Source organism: Apostichopus japonicus, chromosome 7 (assembly GCF_037975245.1).
Source record: "Apostichopus japonicus isolate 1M-3 chromosome 7, ASM3797524v1, whole genome shotgun sequence".
NCBI classification, from domain to species: Eukaryota; Metazoa; Echinodermata; class Holothuroidea; order Aspidochirotida; family Stichopodidae; genus Apostichopus; species Apostichopus japonicus.
Window position 1 is genome coordinate 11,924,584 of NC_092567.1, and position 20,614 is coordinate 11,945,197.

At 36.9% G+C, this 20,614-nt stretch overlaps 1 protein-coding gene across 6 annotated transcripts in view; it reads left to right on the top strand.

Annotated features, from left to right (window-relative positions):
* Nucleotides 1-20,614, top strand: part of LOC139970040 (uncharacterized) — a 110,394-nt gene that overhangs the window by 52,198 nt on the left and 37,582 nt on the right. For all 6 annotated transcript variants that reach the window (XM_071975624.1, XM_071975626.1, XM_071975628.1 and 3 more), the window contains one exon: nucleotides 17,980-18,188. In XM_071975624.1, the coding sequence (XP_071831725.1) occupies nucleotides 17,980-18,188 (209 nt within the window). The remainder of the gene's footprint in view (nucleotides 1-17,979; nucleotides 18,189-20,614) is intronic.

Here is a 20,614-nt window from a genome sequence, read left to right on the forward strand (position 1 = left end):
CTGCAAAGTGTGTTTTCAGCCGGATTTGGCCCGATTTGGACATAAATCGGTGAAAAAGTCATAGCATGAGATACAATTATGGAATAAAAAATATTAACTTTTGTTGGTCTATATGATTTATTCTTGCTCTGGAAATTCCAGAGAAAAAGAACTTTGTTTGAAGACGTTGAAAAATTTTTAAGAGAAGAGAGAGTCCCACTTACTGTTACAATATCTCTATACATGTAATGTATTGAGATAAAAAGACCACGAAAATGGACATTTTGGGTAGTCACGTGACATCAACCTCTGGAATGTCTGAAAACAGAGATTGACCCAAAGGAGCCTCTGGTCATCGTGTAACGTCATTGTTTGTATACCGCGAAAATCAAACGCTGATATAGGCACTGTTTATACACAGATAGCGAACAATTGTACTGTATTTGACTTCCAATTTCGAGCGTTTGAAAAGCTGTTAGCTTAAAACAAGAACACATGAATGTAAACAAATAGCTTGAAGATAATTTTGAGAAGAAAATTTAGTTATTTTATTAGCAAAATTTCCACTCGAATGGAAGCATCTTTTACTTAGCGGAGCGTCAATAGGTCCGTACGGTATAATATAGCCTACTGTAGAACATGCAAGCAGCTTGGCGATTCCGTTATATTTGATCGCAAGATACCGTAAACTGAACAGAAGAATAGACCTAAAAGATGCCTCATGCGTGATATGTAACGGGAAAATGGCTTACGTTACTGTCAACGAATTACCAAAAAGACACTAAACATAATCGAACAACTACGAGAAGACGCTGACCCGAATCGACCAGGGTAGCATATACATGACTAAGCTTCAGCTGAACATAGTACTTACTCGTTTTAATATCCAAAAGTACAAACACAGAAAAAGTATCCTTTCAATAAACCAAATTTAGCAGTGAATATCCAAATCCACGTTTCTCGTTCAATCCTGGGCGAAATACTACCGTGGCTTTGTGTAATTCCATAGGGTTAGGTCTAGTTGAAACAGGCCTTGACCAGTAACATCCCACAATCACAAGACAGTCACTAACGAAATAAAACGTCCGATCCCTACATAGAACCGTTTTTATTCAACTCCTTGGATCATGCAGATGCCGGAATAAACATAACGGACAATATATCACAATGTATCACGAACTCACGATACTGGAATACAACAAATGAAATAGATAAATGCGATGAAATCCTAACATGATCATTTACACATGCTGTGAGTTGTAACTCACTACATGTACTAACAATGCTACCCTAGGCACGGCATATACACGGTCATCTCTTACAGTAAATATTATACTGTCAATTGCGTGATATAATGTTACATGTAAGGACGTCCAGAGCTTATTTACGAGGAGACTTGAAAGGGTCAATTTCACATTAACTACGTCCGACACAGCTGTCGACAGTACACAATGTTCGCAAAATGAGCTAGACATTTGCAGCATACACAGAGGCAGGGTCATCCATGTGGACTCATGGGCATGAGATACTCCGGGTGCTGAAAAATCTTTCCTCGTGGATCTCACAAAATTGATCCAAAGTCTGCGGCGTTTTACGTCGGTTCTTTTACTCGGAAATCTAAAAAAGCTGATGCTTTTGTTGGGTGAGGTATAACTGCAACCTCCAACAACACAGAACTGTGGCATTTAGGGGGAAAAGGAGTAATATCGTTGATGTTTTGACAGCTCAACTATACAACTTTACACACTAAAAGTATTGTTGTGAGTGAGGTATACAAACAGTGACGTAACATGGTCACCTGATGTCTTAGGAATGTTCAGGAATGTCTGAAATAGGTTTCATAAAAAGCTGACTTTTCTTCCCATTTTTCACGTATTTAACGTCCGAAATTGGTAAAGTTAATTACAGCAATGTAATTGGAGTGAGTTGAGGATTACATACATGCAAAATGTTGGGATTTTATGTTCATCGAAAAGTCTCCATAGTTGGTCTTTAAAAATCACCAATGAAGAAAAATCATTATGAAAAAAATATTGGCATAAGGGGAAGAGTGTTACAAAAGAATGGTTTAGTGTAATATATTTATTCAATGAATAATATCATGCATAAAATCAAGGTATATTTGTTTCCACTGATAGAGTATTTCGTGGTGGGATCAATATTTTTTTTGTTTGGGGCTAACAAGGTGAATAGGCTTTGGTTATTCACTGCACCAAACATACACAGCAATACAGCAGCATGTCAATGAAATGTTCACAGAAAGATTGTAGCTTGTAGCAAAGCACCATACCAATGTACCAAGAATTGGAAAGAAATATATCTTGCGCATTTCAAATAAAATGAAAATTAATAAAGTGACCTGTATATGTAATATCTTCTTAACCAAAGAGGAGCACCTACATCTCAGGTTCTGATAAATCGCATTTCCTTATAGTCTGTCAATAAGTCATATTAAAACAGTTTGTGCTTTCATTTGTCATAATTTGGAGGAAGGGTGAAAGGGAAGGCTGGTTTAAGGTCTAATTGATGCCCTATGGTATCATGTCACAAAATGGGCTCTACCCCAGGAGATTGACCACCTTTTTGCAGTGGGGGGATGTTATCCAGAAGAGGGGTGAAGGGGAGGGCTGTGCCCCATTCTTTAAGATAAATTAAGGGTACATAGATTCAAAAATGTGCTATGTTTTGTCACTCTTGAAACAATCGTGAAGATTTATCAACTGTGTATCTTGTACTGCATATGCATGTTATATCTTAATATACTGTACTTCAGAAATTTATTGTAAAAATATTCTCTCTAGAAGTGAGGGATCACCCTGTTCCACTTGATTTTATCCTGGTGATTTAAGTCAACACGAATATTACATCGTTGCAACCTAGCTGTACCCTCAGTCTCGATTTGATTTTTGGGGTGATGGGGTGGGCCGGGGGACAGGGCATTTAGCCTACATCCATGCTAGGGAGGGGTCAGTCATCATTAATACAAAATTTGTGTGATAGAACTTTAAATATAGCAAATGTATACAACATTAAAAGTGTGCAGTTTAGAACAATTTCCTTTGAGCAATGAAAAGGGTTAAAGAGTAAAATGTTACTTACTGTAGGTCCATCTAGGATACAGTAGCAGTGAACATAGTACCTTGTTGCTTCATGTATATTCAAAAGTTACTTAAAAGCTATGACGACTGGTAATACTAGTTATATGGAGATGTAAGACCTAAAGATAGCAATCATGGTTGCAGATACCGGGAGAATCCCTAATTCATTCAATCTCATCTGATTTTATTGTATTATTGGTTTAAAACAATACCAAGATTACAGGTGGCAATGCACATAATAACTTCAAAGACTTGATACTTCAAATTTCTCAATGTATAACACATCATTGATCAGACGAAGGTACACACTAGAAAAACTTTGCTTGTCCGGCATGTGGGCAATCCATATTTTCTACAGAAGTTGAAGTTTTCTGATGAACTGTTAAGTTAGGTATCTATCGGTAGCTGACCCCACTTTAGAGAAATCTTCCATCCACAAATGCATAATACAAAAGAGGAATTGTGTTTAGTCAAGTTTTGTTAGCTCTACACAATTAAACAAGTAGATTTTAAAAAAAAGGGCACTTGATGTTATTTATAGAGCTGATTAGGCAAGCTGTCTTCACCTACATATGGTCTGTAGATTTGATCAAAGGTATGCAACACAGCCCATAACCATTTCACAAACTGACTGTTGAGAAATGATCATGTAAAGACTCACCAGACACTCATCCACAAAGAAAGTTATTTCATAAATGATGTGTTCCAGCTTGACTTTTTATTTTATTTTCCTGGAGGAAATGTACCAAAGAAATGTTGATAACTGTATTACCTCAAGGTTTTAGAGAAAATACAAAATATCTCTTCTTTCCATTCTCTAGATTTATCAAGGTGAAAATTCATCACGTCTTTGATCCTTTTTGTAACAGACATCAACGCCTTTCCTTGTGTCTTATAAATAAGTATGAATATTCGTATAGCTGTATTCTCAGGGTAGCATATATATTGTTCTCTATTTCTGTTTTTATTTTTGGGTTTGTTGGACTGACATACAGGTAGCTAACAGCATAGGACTAATATCATTATTAAAAGCACCTTTGCCTCTATCTTAAAGCTGCTCTTTAGGAATATGTTTTGTATCTGAGGTAATCAATACAGTCAGTTATTTACAACACTTGAAGTGGTATCTGATCAACTCCATGTTACGTCCCAAGAGTTGTGAAGCTCCCCCCCCCCCCCCCAAATAAAACACATATGTTAACAATTGCTGGAATATTTCTAACAAATTTGTGAGCTATCTTCCATAGTATTGCAACAGAAAATAAATGTAGAAAGCACATGTGCTTGAGTTTCCTGGAATTATCTCTTAAATGGCCAGAATTATAACTGAAGTGCAAATAATGTACATCTTAAACAGAACACATTAAGAGAATCCTTCAACAATATTGACCAATGGCTAAGAATGGAATTCTGAATTACTTTGGTTTTTACTCTGAGGACATGCATAGGGTCCAAAAGCTACATGCATGTCTTGTATTACTGACTGACAACAACATATCCACACATTACAGTAAACCTACTAAAGACTTCCATTTGTAATCCCTTAGTATATACAGTAGCTCATTGACAAATGACATAAAACCTAGATTATCTTCAGATTTAAATTTGACATCAATTTTATTGGGTTTTAGATGTACTGAAAGGGGAAGGGTAGGAAAGGTTAGGATGGAAACAGAGATTTTTATGGTTCCTGTTAGTCATTCTACATGGTTCTAACTTAGTGTGGGTATGGTTCTAACTTAGTGTGGGTATGGTTCTAACTTAGTGTGTGTATGGGTCTCACTTTGTGTACAGTGACTCTATTTAATTGTTAGGGCACATGCACTTATGAATTAAATTGATTGTTTATGAGCCTGCCATACATTTTATTGTCTATTATTTGTGGAAATTAGGCTGACAATCCAGAGGAGTGTGGCCGCGCTGTTAAGACTGATTACTACCCTTACCTGCCACCCAACACTATGACACACTGATAAATTGGAAGGGATCAAGTCATCTGAATATTTTGTTCCTTAATTTATGATGGCTACACAAAACAACCAGAATGCAAAAATGCATAGTGTTTTCGATGATGTAATATTCAGCTATTTTATGCATGAATCTGACATAATGTATAGTGAGGGTGTACAACATACTTGATATTAGTAATACTAATACAGTGAAAAGCAGTGCGATGTGACAAACAACAAATTCACAATGACACAGGCTGTCCTGAAATGACCATTGACCTCAACAACAGGCTTCTTGTACTTATTGTGATAGATACATCAACATACTAAATATGACAACATTCCTTGTTGAAATATTGTGTTAAACATGGTTTCACATTATGAACCCCAGGTGAACTCAAATGACCATTGACCTCCGCCCACAACATTAATGCTTCTTGTACTCAACTTTGTACAATTCAAACCAAATATGCGATCTTTACAAGCTTTTCTTTACGGTATTATGTTTGGGAAGATGTGTAAGTGTGGAAAGACAGGTAAGAGGGGAGTGAAGTAAATGTTTGGTATTTGCTGACTTCAAATGACCTTTGACCTCCACCAAAAAATATATTAGGCTCCTTAAATTTAATATGGTACATCTACAAACGAAATGTGAGATCTGCCCTTACTTGCAATATCATGTTTACAAGGTTGTCACAATTTGACCTGTTGTCCCCAATTGACCTTTGACCCACACCAAAAACAGTAGGCTTCCTGTACTCAATGTGGTAGTTCTAAACACTAAATATGAATTGGTCCGACCTTCCCTTCTTGATTTATCGTGTTTACAAGGTTCTCAAATTTCACCTCTAATGACCCCAAAAGGCCTTTGACCCCCACCAAAAACAATAGACTTATTGTACTCAATGGGGTACGTCTATGCACTAAATATGAGGTATGCCCAGGCTCCCTTTCTTGAGCTATTGTGTTTACAAGGTTTTCAAAATTTGGCTCGGGTGACCCTAAATGACCTTTGACCTCCACAGAAAACAATACGCTTCCTGTAGTCTATGTGGTACTTTTACAACTTATATGAGGTTTGCTGAAGCTCCTTTCCTAAGACATCGTGTTTACAAGGTTTGGACAAATTGGACCCGAGTGACCCTAAATGACCTTTGACCCCCACTGAAAACAATAAGATTATTGTGCTAAATGTGGTACGTTTACACACTAAATATGAGGTCTGCCCAAGCTTCCCTTCTTGGGTTATTGTGTTTACAAGGTTTCCACATTTTGACCCCTGGTGACCTTTGACCTCCACAGAAAACAATAGGATTCTTGTACTTAATGTGGTACACCTACACAATTAAACATGAAGTTGGTCCAACCTTCCCTTCTTGAGATATCGTGTTTACAATCTGGGCGTCACAAACGCACACACACACATACGCTATCATAAATGCAAATATTACGATATTCATCGAAACCAAAAAAATGGGCCCAGTATATTAAACACATACACCTCTTTGTGTACTTTTACTTAATGGTAAGCAATACAAAGTATAGTATGCATTGCCTATTATATAGTGTATGAATGTTAAACTGAAGCCTTTACATCTTCTTCTCTAGGCCATTAGGGATTTTGTTGATCAAGTAAGTTTCAAAACAATTACTGTTCCTCCAGGAATAGGCAGTAACAAAATCACTTTCTACCCAGACTCAAATCTAATTATAACTACAACCCAGCTTACCAGTTCTACTATACACTAATTATACACTTACCATTACCATCGGCATATTGTAAACCATTATGTGCAAGATCCACAACATGTGACCCCCAAAGATCGTCTCAAGACTGATTAATCCACATTTACCTAATGAGGAGATAAAGACAAGACAATAGGAATCAGTTGTCACTAATTCTATATTGAGAATATCTGAACTAGATGTTTAATGCAAACAATAAAATCCCTTGTTATTGAGTTTGACTTTTTTAATATTTACTCAACAGTTATTCCATTGCTCACAGATATACAAGCTAATGACTCTGTGTCCCTGAAACCACTCAATATTTGCTAGTTCATTTTATTGTAAGGCGCTTATATTTTAAAGTTGAATATCTTTTGAAAATTTACCCATAAACCAAAAAAATAGGCTAACATTAGTAGCATCTTTGCAATTCTTTGGATTATACTAAATTGATCAGCACACTTTCTAAGTTGGTACTTTTAACATGACCGGTGCAGCAGGCCAATGAAGTTGTTCATCTTTGTTATATCAGGTTTACCTTGAAGTCAAGCAATGTTAGGCCTAATTACTGGCCTGGATTTCTTTGTCAAACAATTGGTACACCAGTGTGAAGCAGAGGATGCTCTAATATACAAGTGTTGTTGTCTTTGCTTTCACAACTGTCCCAGTAACTTCATTTCCACTTTTGCCAATAGACATCAACCTGAACCCTCCCCCCCCCCTACTCAAACACACTTATAACAGAAGTACATATTAACTTTAAGACCATAAAAATCTTACAAAATGCATTAAGGAAATCATATGACATGGCATGCTAAGAGCTTGTCATATTGTGCTGTATGATCTTCTGTGATAGAATCATACACTGTTACTTGTCACAGTGCAATACTCAATATTGTTATCATTATCACTGAAAACTATTTAATATGATGGGATAGGTGGACCTTGTCATAAATTACATAATATCCACTCAACCTGGAGACAGTGACAATAGAAAGCCTTCATTAGCAGTATATGCTCACACAGGAATGAAACTGTTTCATAATGAAATAATGGATATCTAATGACCATTAAAATTGGTCAGATTTGAAAGATTAGAGATGTACTTGGCTATAATATTCAGAATTTCCTCCTCTTGAAACCTACAATGATTGTACAATTTGTAGAGATGATGCTGTAGTTATAGAAAAACTGAACAAAAGAATTCTCACAGAATCCCCGAGTCTAAGACACAACATTTAGAAGTATTCTTACTAAGGGGGAGGGGTGGGTGGGGTAAGAAACAGGTGGCAGACCATGCAATCATTACCCTGCTCATATAAACTGTACAAACTTCTTTCAAGAGCTGTAATCCACACATGAAACTGGCAAATCCCTAAGAAGGCTGATGTCAGGACTGAATAATTCAAGTTTACCTGATGATGAGAAAACAAAATGCATTTGGTCATCAGTTATGATGTTATTATTCATTTAAATTGTCATAACTAACTCTGCAAGTATCATAATTCTACCATGTAACATTGCCAAATATATAGATATAACACAGCTATTATAAATATATGGTATACTACTGTAGTTTCAAAATAAATTACAAAGTAAAATTAGTAAAAGAATAGGGATGTCTTCTGATATGATATACTATCTTGAAAAAATACTCAGTCATGATGATAATAACATTGTAAAGAAAATAATGTAACTAGAAAACAAATCTAAAGACTGTACAAGATGAGTTCAAGGTCTCATAATGCTTCCCACAGTGAATATACAGCTCAACTCATACCAAACTAATTGAAATATAAACAATCATTAATCTGAAATTGAGGCAAGCATTGAATCTTCAATACAAAGTAAGTGAAATATGTGATAAAGAATAGTATAATTTATCTTAGGATAAACAAAGACTTAAAAAGTAGTTCCTGGTGACACATTGAATATTCAGTCAAAGTTTAAGTAATACCACTAGCAATCTACAATCTGGGTTATATTCTATTGAGAAACAAGACTTATAATGACACAGCCCTGAATATAGAATCAAGCCTGAAGAAAATATGATGAAGGATTCTGGTCACATAATTAAGGAACCAATGGTGCACTGTACTGTCTATAGGTTGATAATTTGTAGGATGTCTGAAATGCTGACATTGTTCTATCATTGATTGAGTTAAAGTACATGTTTTTTCTATCAGTTGATTTTGATATATATGCTGTTATTATATAGCATTTTGTTCTGTGCAGTCTTGGTGTGAGAAGGGTGGTGGGGATGGGTGGGGGCTACAGTTGTAAGCTAAGTGCCCAGTGAAATATGTGATAAAGAATGATATCCTTTCAACTTTGGACAAACAAAGACTTAAAAAAAGTGGATCTGGTGACACAACTGTGCATGGAACTGTGCCTGGCTCTCAATGTTACTGGTTTTGTGTACAGTTCACTTGAATAATGCTTCTTTAGCCTCACAAGATGTGACTGTGAATCTTAGAACTGGTGTGCGATAGTTTTTCAGGAGTTTGAAGAAAAATATCAAAGAATTAAGTGAGAAGCAAGCCCAGCCATCATCTTCAGCTGATATGATAGACATATTTGAGATGAATACCAAAGGTGGAGGTGATTTGCATTTTACTGTCCAATTACATTTTGAATCATATTTTCTAATATTTAAGCAAATGCTTAAAATAGTCAACTCTACTGTACTACAGTAAATAAACATCATAACAAACAAAGTACTGTACATTAAAAGTTCAAGAATTTATCCATAGTTGTGTGACCTGTGTGTTACCTATCTAAATTAATCCAGGTTGTTGTTTGTTTGATGGAGTGTTCATTACAAATACCTCTACCACAAAGCTCAGCAATACAGACTGAGTTGACTTCTTTAATGTTTCTACAGCATTATGGAATATGTAAAATGGTATTTCGAGTAACAGAATACATATTTGTAGGTAACCCAAGCTGCTGTCATACAAACCGACAAGTTGTCTTCCAGTCTTACCATTCTAGAAGTGTCAGGAGTTCTAGAAGAATTTATTCATTTGAGTCTCAGAAGGCATTTTTTTAAAGTTTGGCAAATAGTAAAATGTACCAGAGGGTGCTTAGGCAGCTATTGTGTCATGGCTCATTACAATCATACCAGGTACTGGATTAATCCAGCAAGAATCCGATCATTTTAATGACCTTACTAGAGATTAATTCTGTCACTTGTATTCTGAGTGGATGAGTTGAAACTTGTTAGAAAATTCGTTTAGTCAGAGTGAATGGAGGTAAAAGAGTATTCCTTGATGTGAGATGCTATCCAAAAAACCTACCAGAGGTTGTTGAAACATTACTATCACTGTTATATACTAACCATTAATGTGATTACCATCACATGGAAGAAATATCAGATGATGAAACATTCATTGTCCTTGTCAGCACAGTATGAACGTGACTTCCATCGAGAACTGGTAACTACAGGGGAAATAGGTGATACCTTAGTAGCTCGCTTCATAATTAACCTAATAAAGAGAAAAGAAAGGGATGTGAATGAGATTTAAGTCCTAATTATAGGAGACATTGAGAATTTCAATCAGAAATAGACACGTGAATGTCTCTGGCTAACTACCCTGTATACATGGACAACCACAGAGAAAAAATACAGAGGAAGGAAAGTACAGTTCAGTTTCCAATAAACAGGTATTAAGTGTAAAAACAATTAGCCAGTTAAGCATCAAACTTGAACCGGGTTGTCCGTTGCATGACATGATATTGATAAAGAGTGGCAGGGGAATTCAAATTCCTTAACCATGCTTGCTAGCCAGCAGTTTGGTGAATCAAGTCACAACAAACCAGATTTACTTCATTCTTACCATTCCTATGTAACTCTGTGCATCAAGAAGTGTAGGATACTGGAAGAAGCTTGATAGGTTCATAGGTCCTGATCTCCTCTAGCCAGTACAGTCTCGATCTGTCTTCATATTCACTAGAGGGTTTCTTCCTACGGTTGCATTATTACATCATGGAGCCGTCAGACTGAGCCTCAGTGACTTCTAATTCAAAAGTGAAACACTAAACATGAAATCAAATTAGTTATTCAGATATTTTTAGACTTCAGAAACAAAAGTATACTCACTTACAAAGAAAAACCCATTGTAGCAGTTCCACTTTGATCCAATCACTGATCATTTTAAGTTAGTGAAATATACAGTGTTGGTGTTTTGTTTCTGAAGCTTTTTGAAAGTTCCTAGGAACTTTTGCATTCAGATAGCAACGTGACACTACAGCAGTCTTTGTGGGCAATCAACTTTCCATGTTAGTTGTAAAAGACCCCTACACTTTTAGTAAGTAAATTATGTAAAGCCTGGGTGCATATTTGATTTGTGATATTGAAGCTAAAGATACTTCAATAGGAACTGAGCATGACCAGCACAAACCCTGGAAATTCTGGATATGTTCCAATAATGGGTTGTCTTTGACCAGCAAGGGCGGTGTAAAGCACTGCAGTATTATGGGTGACAAACTACAATAATGTTTGTATATGATATGGGATATTGAATCTCAATCTCTGAAAAACCTTGCACTTCATTTGACCTTTATTCACTGGCAGGTTAGTACTTTAATCTACAATATACCAGGAGAGGAAACAACTCCAGAGTACTTTAAGAGTAGGTTTTTATGACTACATAGTTTGAATAAAACCGTTCAGATAGTTGGATGATCTCGCAAATGTAGAACACTTCTTCAATAAACTAATGTGATCAGTATGCTGAGGGAGGAAACCCTCTCCTTCAACTTGTAACCAACTAACAGGCTAGCATCACCATATTTCAGCTAGTCCTACATTGTGCTGATCCTAGGACACGCTTTATGCTGGCATTGCGGACTTTTGAATGTTGTCATTAAAACCATTGGACTAGGCCACCGTTAGGCTGCACTTTTCTTATATGACTAAAGAAGACCTAAGCCATAACTTCAACGTTATGATGTCCCTGTCCTTGTAGGTACATAGCCTAACAATATGAAAGGAAAACAAGACATACGTGGGATTTCTTCTTTGACAATTGCAATATACTTAGTCTGTTTCTTTCAGTATCACCATCTGAAATATATTGCAATATCTTCATATTAGTAAGCCAGTACTGTAGCTTCAGGGAATCACGTTAAACAAACAGAGAAGTACAACCATACAACCGTTCTTCAAACGCTGCTTTGCACTGCGTCGTTGGTTTGTTTAGATTTTGAAGATGAGACTTGTTCAAGTCGTTTCATTGGCCACTAGGGAAATACCCCTCTTTTTCAGATAAATGATCAATCTTCCAATTCAAATAATAGCAATTTACAACAAAATGGCAAATTCCTTAGATCTAGGAGTGAGGTCTTCAACAGTATGCTGCGAAATGTCAATTCATCATTTGTACCTCGATAATTTTCTGGTAATTTTGCGTTCATAGAATCCTGTACAGCGGCTTGAAGTGTATACGTGTTATGGGTCGTAGATTTAGGTCTTATGGAAAAGATAAAAAAAATACTTAGTTATTACACTGCAACTCACCAAATTACAATTTGGACGGCCTCTTCAGTGGCGGAGCGTCCATACAGTCAGGGGGCGGATGCCTCCCCCCCCCCTGACGGACTCAAATGGACTGCTGGCGCCCTTTTCAGCTTTTTTACCACATTTTACTTATTCGCGATTATTGACTTTTTTTATTGCGCTCTCATCTACCTATTGACATTTGTCACATATATTGGCGATGACACCTATTTATTCTTCGTTTATTTGCAAATTAACAAGGCCCGGAAAGGGTCATTTCCGGCGATCTAGAGATTATCTTTACTCAAAAATTTCGGTACGCTCCGCGCCAACTCGTGGTGGCGCTCCGCTTAGAAAGTGTCGGAAGCGCCCCTACAGAGCATCCCCCCCCCCCCCTTGACCAATACCCCTAGCTCTGCCACTGGGCCTCTTGACTATTCACAACAGATCTTCCGAAGTCAAAACATAAAAAGGGTCCGGCACTAAATAAATAATGAAAACGCAATATGCAATTAATGAAAATATTTTGATAGTCTTGACCATTCCAGTAAAGCAAAGATAAGAGGCTAGTGTAAGTTCCAAGGAAAAACGCGTACTATCGCTTAGCGAAATCTATCGTAATAGTATTGCGTCACTACAAGTGTCATCAAGACAGCATGATAATTAGACATCTTCCGAAGTCAAAACATAAAAAGGGTCCGGCACTAAATAAATAATGAAAACGCAATATGCAATTAATGAAAATATTTTGATAGTCTTGACCATTCCAGTAAAGCAAAGATAAGAGGCTAGTGTAAGTTCCAAGGAAAAACGCGTACTATCGCTTAGCGAAATCTATCGTAATAGTATTGCGTCACTACAAGTGTCATCAAGACAGCATGATAATTAGACATGTTAGGCATTTTTCAGGATATTGTTTACTGAATTGTTGAGATGAAAGCATTTTGGTATTTCAACATTAATCAGAAAATTTCTAAATTATACACTTGGATAGAAGTCGGGGGAGGGGTGGGATGGGGCAATGTTACATTCAGCTGAGAAGAAGGCCACTGCTACGAGTGTACACCCCTCCCCAATCGCTCCCCCAGCCCCATTAAGACTTTGCAAAAACATTGGTCATAGGCAAAACTGCATGGTGTATGGATCCAATTTTAGACCTAATTGGTGGTCTAATTATGCCTCGGGGTGCACCAGTTAACATCAATTTTCAAAAAGAATTCAGGGACTGGGCTACTGAGATTTGCCTTCAACAAGCCAACGACCACACCTCCGCCATTTTTAGCTCATACCAGCATGCTGGTGTGAGCTATTGTTACAGTGCGGCGTCTATCATATCACTCTATCCGTCAACAATTGGTAAAACCGCTCCCACTCGCACAGTGTTTGATGGAATTTCATGAAACTTAGACACAAGGACCATTGGGTATAGGGCCATCAGAGAAGGTCCAAAATTTGGGGTCAAAGGTCACCTGTGGGCCGTAATGGGCTATTTTGTGGAAATACGCAAAATGCTTCTTCTCCTACAGATTCCATGGTACAATGTTGAGGGTTTGTCACGATAGTACTATGGTAGTTTTACCTTCAGGGTGTTCATGAATTTGAGATCAAAGATCAACTAGGGGTCTTTTGTGGCCCGGGCCGCGGCCCTATATTTTCAAATTGCTTCTGTTCGTACAGTGTATGGCCAATTATAATGAAACTTGGTCACAATGTTCCTCGGGATGAGAGTTACGAGGGGTGTTCGGAAAATTGAGGTCAAATGTCATTTAGGGGGTCATTCTTTGTAATATTTTCAAATATCTCAATCTCCTCAAGATTTTGATGGATCATATTCAAAGTTGAACTGATGATTGTTGGATTGTGTATGAATAAGGTGATGCCTAAAAAATGTTGGTCAAAAGTTAATTAATTACAATTAATCCCCATTGTTTAAAATAATCTGAGCCTTTTTTGCCAAAGCTCCTTTAATTTGTCTCCCAGTCTCTGCAGTGTTTGTTTACATTTGTGGTTAAGCTCTGCAGAGGCTGTTGGTGGAATTAAAGCAGGACTGGGAGTTGTTATTAACTGTTGAACTGTAAGCATGAGAGCCCTATAGCCAATCAGCACTTGCCGATTCTTAGAAGTCTTTGAGCCTGAGGTATGTAGGCAGCTTGTGAAATTATGTCTTGTAGGGAGTGCTTGTGAAGTTATGTCTGCTAAGGTAGAGGGGAGAAAGTTTAATAGGGTAGGCCAGTGCATGGTATTGTTTGAGCAGGGAGTGGTTTGAGAGAGTGGGTTAACTAGGATTTAAAGGGGGAAAATAGGAATTATAGCCAGTGGTGTGGCCAGGATTCTGCTAACGGAAGGGGGGAGGTATCCCTCATGGGCCCAAAATTGGTTTTGTGGGCCCTACATTTTTCAGCTCAAAAAGGTATGAGCTTCTGCACCATTGGTGCTAAAAAAGTCAATAATCGCGAATAAGTAAAAAGTGGAAAAGAGGTGAAAAAGGCGCCAGCAGTCCATTTGAGTCCGTCAGGGCCGCCCCCCTGACTGTATGGACCCTCCGCCACTGCTCTTTAAGATATGAACAAGAAATTTTGACCTGGACGAATCATTCAATGTTGTATCGGTTCTCTGGCCTTTCCATAATAGTGCAGGACCTACCTGAGTCAGTTGGGATTTGCTCCCTCCCCCTTTGAAATCCTATATTAAAATGGGGGTTGAGAAGGGGTCCCATTCTCCTAGTCCTGCAAACCGATTTCAAGTAGTAGATAACCTATGCATCTGCCATTAAAATCAGTTACATGGCTACATGAAGGTCACATGCTATAATGTGCACCTCTTTGTCTGGCATTTTTGTATATAGGAATAATATACTTGTAATATACTTCATGAAAGCCTGTCGCCCCCCCCAGTCGCCCCCCCCCACTGGGATTTTGGGTGTCGAAAAAAATTACATGTGCGAAAAATATATCATTGGTTTGAATGGTTTCGAATCTCCATGATGACCACTTATGAACAACCCTTCGACCGCGGACCGGCAGTAGGCTACAGTTGCTGAAAAACCGGACGTGACATAGCGCTACGTACCCTGATGCTCTTAAAACCGCTAAAAAACAAATTTTCAAGAAAGGAGACAATACTGTCGCTGAGGATCAGTCTATTACCCTAATAATGTTTCAGACGCAATCTTTGATCATGTCAGTTTGACTTATAGTATGACTTATAGTTTGGTCATGCAGTATGTTACTTGGCTGAAAGCCCAGTCAATCTTTCGTTATTTCCCACGCGCAATTTGCAGATTTGTCGAAAAATGTCAATGCCGGTGTAAAACTCACAATTTTGTGGTATGACTCCCAGGACGGCAAGTCGAGAAACTCACATACAGTCGCGGCGGATGGCTACCTTCGCCTATAGTATGTCCGGGGAAATTGTGGGGCATCGTTCCTATAGGCCTATATCTGAGGCCCTGGGGTCATTCCTTGACCAACTTGGTGCAATATAATGTCCCCATTTCGAAGTAAATGTATTCACAGATTGTTAGTTGCCATGGGTTTGAACAAGTGAGAGGTATTCTATCCTGAAACATAGGACAAAATGGGGCGGGGGTTTCCAGTTCGCCGCATCATTTGTCAACTTGCACTTGGTTCTAATGTTGATGTTAATTGGAATCACTAATAACAGAAATAATACATCAAAAATTAAGGCCGCACGAACTTTACTGCAGATTTCCTGAGTGACGAATTTGTAATTTTCTCCCGAAATCACGCAACTAGATGGCTGCTATCCAGCCTGGCAAGTGCCAACTCCAGCGATCTGGCAGATATTGAAATCTAAAATTTCATAGGGACGCTGCGCGCCAACCGATGGTGGCGCTCCGCTTAGATAGTACTTGCGGCCGGAATACTTGAAGCGATTACGTCCTCCCCCCCCCCCCCCCACGTTTCAAATCGGATTGACGCCCCTGCTTACGAGGCTTGGGAAGTGTCATTTCCGACGATATAGGAGGCCTTTTTAGCTAAAAATTTCGGTACGCTGCGCGCCAACTCATGGTGGCGTTCCGCTTAGATAGTAACAGGAAATGGTCAAGCCCCCCCCCCCAGCGCCCCCACTGCTAATATACCCTCCAATATGAATATTTGGTGGCATAGTTTTTTGTGTGGATATAAATAGAAAGTAATGCGTGATATTTTCATCCACTATACTTGGCGGTGGCTAAAACTTTATCCAACACATGCTGCATGATGTAAATGACACTTCGTGGTCGTTTCTGTGACATGTATTGAACTTTGTCGCAGTTTGAACCCGCATTGTGCAAATGACACGCAGCAGTTCTCATTTTATTATATTTATCCACCATAATTGTTTTCTGGGAGACGACATCGTATACGAAAATCTACTTGGATTATTTGTCCCCTGATTTTTTTTCTGCAGTCGCCCATGTATTTCCCCAAACTAAATTTCTAAGCCATGAGATCTAAAACTTAAGGAGGTTTGGGAGCATCATTGGGTCTGGGAAGTGTTATTTTCGGCGATCTGGTAGGTGTATTTGCCCAAAAAATTATTGTACGCTACGCGCGAACCCATGGTCGCGCTCCGCTTAGATAGTATCAGAGAACAGACACGCGTCCCCACCATTATCCAAGACTGATCTGCGCCCATGCGGCCATGCCTGCACCCAAGCAAATGTCCCCCCCCCCCAATATTTGAAACAAATCGCCGCTCCTGTAGACATGTGACAAATCATTTGATTGGCGTAGGAAGGAGGCAAAAAAATGAATGGGTTGGGGAAGTGGTCAGGAGGCATCCCAATTAAGCAAACAATACACATTTTGTCACTATTGTGACCCATATGGAACGCTGAAAAATTTCTAAAATTTTCATATCAAAATTTTAATTATTTTATCCAAAAAGTTTTGAATATTTCTGGGAATTTCAACCCTCCTTCAAAATTGAAACCCTTTTCTTGAAAATCAAGTTTGTCTTAAAATTGCAATCTGTAATATAACCAAAATTCTCAACATTAAACTACTTTTTCTAAAATTGAAAACCTCTTCGATTGATTTCGGCCTCTTTAATTCCCTTCATGTAAAATGTCGATCCTTTTTGTTTTAAATTTAAACTTTTAAAATGTCGACTTCTCAACTAAAAACATTAGCGTTTTATCTCAAACTTGTACGTTTCTCTCGAAATTGCCATTGCATTTCTCGAAATCAAGATTTCTCTCTTATACAAATTTCAACTATTTTATTTCAACAAAAAAAAACTTTTCTTGATGAGGATGGTAATAAGTAAAAAAGGAGAAAGGGGGGGGGGGGGGCTACTTGAATTGACTATTACAATTATTGGTGAAATGTCGACATAATATTTTGATTGTAGCCTCCCATTCCTATTTTATTAAACCTTACTAGCTATCAAAACTTTAATTAATAATTTAATTTCAAAACAATAACACCAACCCCTTAATCCTACATTACCCACTTTATTTTTCTCTAATCTAATCTAATTATTCCTGTTTATATTTGTCTCCCCTTAAAATCAATCCCTTATTTCCGTTCCAATAACTGATTCCTTCTTACAAATAAACACGACCTAAATGTCCTAGTTTATCGCTTTAACTTTCTTTTATTTTTATTTCGTTATTTTTATCATTTATAATATCATAATTATTATTATAATCTTAACCAAATCCAATCTATTTATCTCTATCTACTCTATTATCAGTCACTCTATTCTTTCATTCTAGATTCCTATCTCCTCTGTGAATCTATGCCTCTGCTCTCCTAGAGTTGATGAGTCTGGTCTGAACCTTATCCTTCAGTCTGGTCTCTCTCTCTCTATCCTGAGTTCTCTCCAGAAGCTGCGGATCTATGACAAAAACAGGAGACTAACTAATGAAGAGTGGGCGGCCATCTTGTCTTACTCCTCACAGTGTACAAGATTGAAGGAGCTACTGTAAGTATTCCGGTGTAGATAATAGAATCATCATAACAGTTAAACTAGGAATTAATTTAATAAATAAAAGTTATCAATATTAAACTAACAATAGAGAATGTAAAGTCTGCTGTATTTTAATGTCAATGATTGGATTTAAATTAGGTTAGTTGGATTTATTTGAACAATTAGGTCATCGTGAAAGGAATTCTGTAGAATGTTATGATTAATAAAACAACATATAATGGATAAACAGGGGATATTTTAAAAGGGTGTTGGTAATAGAGGGGTGCAGGGGTGGGTGGTGGTTGTTTAAACTGTTCTTTGTTTATTTTAATGTTAACATTTAACTAAATAGGTTTTAGAATTACAGGAATATTTAATAGGATAACATAAGAGATATATAGACAAGGAAATTGGATTTTAATAATTCTAGAGAGTAAAATTAATATACTAAATTAAAGTTTTGTAAGGATAACTGTTAATTTTGACTGAAACCTCCGAAATAGTTGATTTTCAATTATGTACAATTAATTTAAGAAACAAAAGAGATTGAAAATCGTTATTAATTTTAAAGTAGTAAAATTATGGCAATAATAATAGCATAAACTCTTCAAAATTTTGATCAGATTATGATACTCTAGCAAAACTGAAATGCATACAAAAGAAGCGACCAATAAATAGTTTTGGTTGTCAAAATTAAAAAAATAGTTACTCAAAATAAGTTAACTAATTAAAACAAAATAAAAGTTAACTAGAAGGAAATATATAATTGAAATTGAGTTAACTATATAGTTAAAAAAAAAAAACGTATTGCTATCAATATCATTAAAGGCAAATCTGTATATCTGATAAATTTCAAAGGTTCAAATTTAATCCGCTTAAAACTACATCACTTTATTCGTAATAGTTTGAAATACGAAGTTATACAAAATAAGCTTAATTATGATTTATGCTTATATTTTAACCTAATTTTTAAACAATAATTACAAAATTAACCGAGAGCTTTAACTTTGTATAATTGATAACTTTATACAAAAACTGTTTAATATTTTAATATTCCTCGTATTAATGTTACTTCATACTTGATTCGATCATGACGTCCGTGCTTGGTCCGTTCCATTGCAGTGTTATTTTAGACCCCCCCCCCCCAAAAAAAAACAATTCCTCCTCTCGCCTCCTCTCGCCTCCTTCTTTGCTCTCACATACGGAATGCCAAATGTATCAAAAATGTCCAAAACTATATAAGCATGTCCAAAAAAATATAAGCATGTCCAAAAAAATATAAGCATGTCCAAAAAAATATAAGCATGTCCAAATTTATATAAACATATCGAAACTAATATAAGTATGTCCAAAAATAATATGATCATGCCCAAAATAATATGAGAGTGTCGAAAAATTATATGAACATGTCGAATGTAACTGCTAACTTCAACTTTTTAGTGAACATTTTGGCATCTGAATTCACGCCATCTGTTGCAAAATATCCAAAAAAATATAAGCATGTCCAAATTTATATAAACATGTCGAAACCAATATGAGTATGTCCAAAAATAATGAGAGCATGTCCAAAATAATATAAGAGTGTCGAAAGACTATATGAGCATGTCCAAAATATAAAAAAGTGTCGAAAAATAATACAAAAGTCTCGAGCGTAACTGCTCGATTCAACTTTGTAATGAACAGTCAGGCGTTTGAATTTTACGCCATGTGTTCCAAATATCAAACTTTTTATTTTGGTATGCTGAAAACAAAAACACCATATCCAGCGTAACTTAAGACGATATACAGTTCATCCATTACCGTATTAGTGTGTGTGTTAATATTTTAATGATATTTCGATCAAGAACGATTTTATTTTCGAGGAAATATTAGGTGAGTTGTTTCGTAGCGCGAGTGATCAACCTGGCCCCAAGGTGCTGTAACTATCAGTGAGTTTAATACGAAGAACCACTGTGTCCAACATTCCACGCGGTTTAATCAATAATATGTAGTTGGCGAGTTCTTCCCACGTTTCCATCTTGAAATTTAGTTAAAAGGTGAGAGTGAAGATTAAACGTTGAATACCCCTAACCTAGGCTTATTTTTTTTTAATTCTGGGCTAGTGTCCGACTTCGCCTGGTAACCGTAATTAAGTGTCACAATTTTCCGTTAAAAAAGTAACACAGTATAGTAGTTCATTTTCACTGCCAACGTACGCATGTGTGATAACTACTGTACGTTGTTAGCGCTTGTGCATGTTGTACGTACTTTCGCACGTGAACTTCTTTGCCTTCGCAACAATATATGAATAATCTCAGCACCTCTAGGCAGGGCGAAACCACTCACATTACGTAGGGATGTAAAAAGGAAAAATGTTAGGTGATGGTCTTGTTTTTACATATTTTGAATTATTTGCGTCACAAAAACAGAAGAATGTTTCAATAATATATTGTCATAATGAT